The sequence below is a fragment of the Mustela erminea genome, chromosome 15 (genome assembly GCF_009829155.1).
Source record: "Mustela erminea isolate mMusErm1 chromosome 15, mMusErm1.Pri, whole genome shotgun sequence".
NCBI lineage: Eukaryota > Metazoa > Chordata > Mammalia > Carnivora > Mustelidae > Mustela > Mustela erminea.
The window spans coordinates 30,724,650-30,730,649 of record NC_045628.1 but is presented as its reverse complement, the minus strand read 5'-3'; the positions used below and the strand labels follow the sequence as shown (position 1 = coordinate 30,730,649).

The window sequence follows — 6,000 nt, the reverse complement described above, 5'->3', positions numbered from 1 at the left end:
GATCGAGTCCCGCATCGGGCTCTCTGCTCAGCAGGGAGCCTGCTTCCTCCTCTCTCTCTCTGCCTGCCTCTCTTCCTACCTGTGATCTCTCTCTGTCAAATAAATAAATAAAAAATCTTTAAAAAAAAAAATAAAATAAAATAAAATACCATAAAGGTTTGCAAAGCACTGGGTTCTTAGTATGTTTATTTACTCTGATCTCATTAACTCTAGACAAGGATTAAGTGAGTCGGTGAAAACTGCTGAGACCTGGTTCCAGTATTCCAAAGCAAGCAGCATCCGTTGGTCTTCTGGGGCTTGTGAAATTAAACAAATGAATTCTACTGGTGGCTTTCCATATCAAGCTGAGTACAGAAATAACTGGCCCTCACACACACACAGGTGACTCTGGAATTTCTCTTCAAGACTAATTATTAACATCACTGATGTTTCCTAAGAACTTGAAGGCCTTGGCTTCGGACTGTGGGACTTCACCTGGAGGTTAACCATGAATGAGTTACCACATTCTGTTCCTGCACCCCACTGTTTTGAGGGGTTTTCTATTGTCAGCTTCACCTGATAATCACAACCGTGTCAGCAGGTGTCATTCAACAGTGTCCCAAATGCAGGCAGGAGCTCAGAAAGGTTAGGTGACTTCCACTGCCCCTCAGGGAGCAGCAGAAGGCAAAGGTGCCTCACAGGGAGATGGATGCCCGGCAGGGATGCCAACAGATGCTTCGTGACTCAACATTCAGTGCTCTTCTGGCTCGTCAGCAGCCCTGTCAAATCTACTCCATTTCATGCCCCACAGGAGGGTTGTCATTCAAAATAATCACCTTGGAGACTATATGCTTATTTGGGAAATGTCAGAATAGCTCACCGATTTATCTGTTGAGGAATTTTCTTCTGAGCTTGTTTACAGAAGAACATCATTGCCTTACTTTATATGTATGCCAGATTTGGGGTCAATCTCTTTACAAGGCTATAAAACAAGGCACCTCTCCACAGGACAGACCCACATGTCTGAGAATAAATTAGGACAAAGCCAGTTTTCACAAGCGTGAAATTAAGGTGATGATTATTAGGTACTCACCTTTTGACACTGGGCTTTAAGGATCTCATCCCTGGAGTTCTCTATATGCTGAATAGTACTGAGGTTAGGTTTTGCAGAAAAAGGAAGGGCTGATTCAACCGCAGAGATTTTAATGTGTGGTTCCAGAAAGTCTGCATATTTCACTGTGAGGTTTGGACAAGAAGCCAAGCCACTGGCTAGACTATAATGGGTGACTTCTTATATAATTGTAAGATCATTTGTTTGATAAAATTAAGTGGGGGGAGGGAACTTTCCCTAATTTGCTTTCCAGTTACTGCGGAAATATGCATGATATTTCACAGTAAGGAAATGGCCTCAAACTCTGCTCAACTTTAAATTGATAATGCCTATTATGATTTATGTTTAGAAAATAAGTTTCTTATCCTCAAGTGTATGAGAAAATCATACACTTTGGAGTTGGGTGAACCCAATATGCTTCTGCTGGCTTTGTTATTTAAAATCTAAGAGTTGGGGCAGAATTATTTAAATATTGTGAATTTCAGCTCTTTATCTTAAAATACAGCAAAAACGCTGGACTCTTATGAGATTAAATAAGATGATGGAGAGCGCTGCATTTCGCAGTGTCTGGCAGATAATGGGCACATCATAAACATGGTGCCACCTTCCAGTTCCTGTCTCCATCACACTTCTATAATCCAAACAGTTCCTTGCTGAATACGCTTATCTTGAGAGTTTCATTACCTTTTCCCCTTGGATGACATCTCTAGTAGTATCAGTAGTGTCTTAAGTATATCTTAAGAGTATTGTAGTGTCTTAACTGATACTCTCTAGTAGTATCAGTAGTGTCTTAAGGTCTACAGCATTTCATCTGCTATTCCCTCTTCCTCTCAGAAGTCAGTAATTTCCAAAATAAATTTGCCCTTGGGTTCAAAGATTTAGTCAAAATCTAGACAGCTCAGAGGTTTCAGTGTCGGGGCTCATTTGTCATCCTAGGCTTTGCAACAATTAATAAAATGGCTTGGTTTTATTCTGAACTAAAAGTTCAGCCACCAGCAACACCTGGGAGGGGGAGTCTAGGTGGCAGTGGGCAGAGGTTAGACGGCATAAAGGAAGTCTAAGGAAACTCCAGGTGTCCTGAAAACCCAAAGACAGTGACTTCCTTGCTGTGCCCAGCCCAGGAGCCTAAGCCAGGCAGTGATGAAGAATCGGGCCTAACCAGGGCAGAGCAGCAAGAGCACCAGCTCAGATGGTAACTGCAGTGTTTCCCCGCAACTCCCGGGGTCCAGCGGGTCCCCAAGAGGAAGAACACGCGTGTGCCCTGCAAAGGAAACAGAAGTTGTACGTCGATTGTAGCAGACATTACTGGAAGAGAGAGCAACCATATGAAAGAAGTTTAGCACCTCTTCACATTGCATTCAACATCCCTTTAAATATTTATAAAGCGCGGCTATGTGCCTGATCTTGTTGGAAGTCATCGTGGCTCCAGAGGTCTATGGCCCATGAGAATCTGCACAGTATCAGAGTGAATGGCCACCCGTGGGGCCGTCGAGAGTTTCCATGTCACACAGGAACATCATAGGGCGGGAAGATACCTTCCTGTGTCAGTTATCATCCTCCAAAGGAAAAGAACCAATAGGATGGATATCTATATCTAAATATCTGTCATTTGATAGATAAAGATAAAGACTGATTTTAAGTTAGCTCACATGATTAGGGGGCGGGTAAGCAAAATTTTTGTAAAGCCAGCAGGCTGGAAACTCGAGCCTTGAGATGGAATTCTTCTTTGGGAAGCCTCAGTCTTCTGTTCTTTTGACCTTCTGTTGACTGGATGAGGCCCAGCTGCATTATGGAAGATCATCTCCTTTACTAAAACGAAATAATTGTAAATGTTAATCACATCTTCAAAATATCTTCACAGCCACTTGTGGACCAGCGTTTGTCTAAACAATGGGGCACCAGAGGCTAGCCAAGTTGACATGGAAAACTAACCACCACACCTTTCAAACAGTGTCCTATTTCATGAAACTGAGCTTCTTTTGAGGAAAGATGCTGTTGGTCAGCAAAAAGCCACAGCTTCATAAGCTCTAAAGAACCGAAACTACATGCATGTAGTGTAAGAGCGTCTGCAACTGCAGGTTCAGCCCCCTTAGTCACTTCAGACAGACTTTGGAGTCCAAGCTGTGAATAGATGAGCTCCGGGGGTCTATCTCTTGGCTGTGTAGCTTAGGGACAGGAGGAAGCCCTCTCCTGCATTTACAGCCCATAAACCCAGGTACAGTAGGTGTGTGGACACACTGCACTGTATCTATATGCTCCTTTATTAATGAAGATGTTCTTTATTATTAATTCATCTTTTATGTATCATTTATATATGACTCTGTTAAGGAGGTATAATGAGATCACAGTGGAGGAAAGCTTTTCATAACTAACCTGACAGTGCCCAGCCCCCTCCAAAAAATCACTTTTCACACCTACCTCTCTATGCCTTCAGTCTCTAGGCTGTATAGGAAAAGAGAGTGTTAAAGGATCGACTTTTTCTACCCATGAATGAGACACAAACCAATGTTGTTCAGCTTTCCAAGGAGAGAGAAAAGATAGTTACCATAAAGTAAAGACTAGAAACTTGACCACCTCCTCCAAAAAATTCCAGAATGGATTATTAAATAGACTGTTTGTGGACTTTTTAGAGCGAGAACTGACCGCTGGAAACAGAATCAGATAACTTCTACCAAGTCATCTCTAACAAAATACTTTCACTTCTTGGGCTGCATTGCTAATCTCATGCAATGTAGTAATACTGCATCATAGTATATTATATTTTTACAAGTTCTTTGAGAACTCGATCATAATATCTTTTTGGACAATTTAGGGAGAGAGGCTGGATTTAAATATCAATTACATGGGCACATTGTTGGTAAGATAGGTCTATTCAAGATTGTTGATGAATGGAACAATGTCAAAGTGAAGAGAAAGGGGTAGGAACAAGGTTCTGTTTAAGCTCTTTTCTACTAAACTTTTATCAGCAAATTAAATGAATATATGACAATCATGTTAACAAACTTTATAGATGACACACATCTTGCTGGGCTCACTAATCCAACAAATATGGAATTAACATTCAAAATCATCCACACAGGCTTTAGGAACAAAAAGAAACAAAGAGAGAAAGAAACAGGGATAAATGTATATCATACAGTTGTTTAAGATGCAGCTTAGCAGAAGTTCATGTGAAAAATTATCTGGAACTCTGCAGCAGTTGCAAGTTCAAGAAGCAAATAAGATGGAATATCTGTAACACACACACACACACACACACACACACACACACATACACACACACATGCACATACACACACACACCAAATACAATAGCTTTTAAAAGCTGGAAAGAACCCTAGAAATTATTCAAATCAAATCCCTCATTTTACAGAGAAAAGCTGAGCATGCAATCATAGAAACACAGTAACTGATAGTAAAACCAGTATTTATGTCTTATTGTAGACATCAAAACTTTGAGTTGTTTTTATTGTGGTCTTGATTTGCATTTCCCTGATGACTAGTGATGTTGAGCACCTTTCCATATACCTTTTCAATGGCCATCTGGATGTCTTCTTTGGAAAAATATCTATTCAATTATTTTGCCTACTTTTTAGTAGGTTATTTGGTTTTTTGCTATTAGGGTATAGAAGTTTCTTATGTGTTTTGGATATTAACCCTTATCAGATATAAGATCTGCAAATATTTTCACCCATTCCAAAGGTTGCCTTTTCGTTTTGTTGATGGTTTCTTTTTCTGTGCAGAAGATTTTTTAGTTCAATATTGTCCCACTGGTCTATTTTTACTTATATTATCCAAATATCCGCTGATGGATGAATAAAGAAAATGTGGTATATACGTTAAATGAAATATTATTTAGCCTTAGAAAAAGAAGGAAATCATGCCATTGGGACATGGATGAACCTGGAGCACATTATGCCAAGTGAAATAAGCTAGACATGAAAGGACAAATACTGCATGATATCACTTACCTGTCAAACTCCCAGAAACAGAGCAGAATAGTGGTTCCTAGGGGCTGGGAGTAGGAAGAAATAGAGAGAGGTTAGTCAAACAGCACAAAGTTCAATTACATGAAATGAATAGATCCTTAGAGATCTACAGTACAGTACGGTGCCTATAGTTAACAATACCATATCATGTACTCAAAGTTTTGCTAAGAGTGTAGGTTTTATGTTCAGTGTTAACACAAATAATAACAACAAATAAAGAAAAAAGTTATTTCAATAGGCAACAGTTATTTCAAAGAGCATAAGCAAGATTTTGAGGAATACAAAAACCATATAATGGCAAGAGATTTTTAGTTTAGCCTAGCATATAGTAGAATCGCCTAGAGGGGGTTCTATTTGAGGTAGCATGGCAGCTATATTCTTCCCAATACCAAATAGCAAAACTAAGATCTACAAGTATAAGTTAAAAAGGAAAATTTGGGTGTAGCTATGAAAACCTTTTGAACAACTGAAGCCACCTGTTGATGGGAAACGCCACTTCAACAAGAATTGTATTCCCAGGCGCCTGGGTGGCTCAGTGGGTTAAAGCCTCTGCCTTCGGCTTAAGTCATGATCCCAGGGTCCTGGAATCGAGCCCCACATCAGACTCTCTGCTCAGTGGGGAGCATGCTTCCTCCTATCTCTGTGCCTTGCCTCTCTGCCTACTTGTAATCTCTCTCTGTCAAATAAATAAATAAAATCTTTAAAAAAAAAAAATTGTATTCCCATTCCTGTGATAGATCTAAGCTCTAGGCCCACTGAAAACAATTGACATAAAAGGGATTCAGAATTTGGATGAAGAAGGTACAGTAGATGATCTACTTCCTTTCTATTTCTTTCTTCTTTTTTTTTTTTTAAGATACATTTTTTTGACACACACAGAGAGAGAGAGAGCACAAGTAGGCAGAGCGGCAGGCAGAGGGG

General features: G+C 40.0%; 1 protein-coding gene across 1 annotated transcript in view; it reads right to left on the bottom strand.

Annotated features, from left to right (window-relative positions):
* Positions 1-1,863: 1,863 nt before the first annotated feature.
* The window catches only part of LOC116573860, a 59,430-nt gene continuing 55,293 nt past the window's right edge, over positions 1,864-6,000 (bottom strand). The window contains exons 6-8 of the mRNA XM_032314173.1: positions 5,062-5,105; positions 2,740-2,899; positions 1,864-2,351 (exon numbers count right to left, since the gene is read on the bottom strand). Coding sequence (XP_032170064.1) covers positions 5,099-5,105 — 7 coding nt within the window. The 3' untranslated portion in view covers positions 1,864-2,351; positions 2,740-2,899; positions 5,062-5,098. The remainder of the gene's footprint in view (positions 2,352-2,739; positions 2,900-5,061; positions 5,106-6,000) is intronic.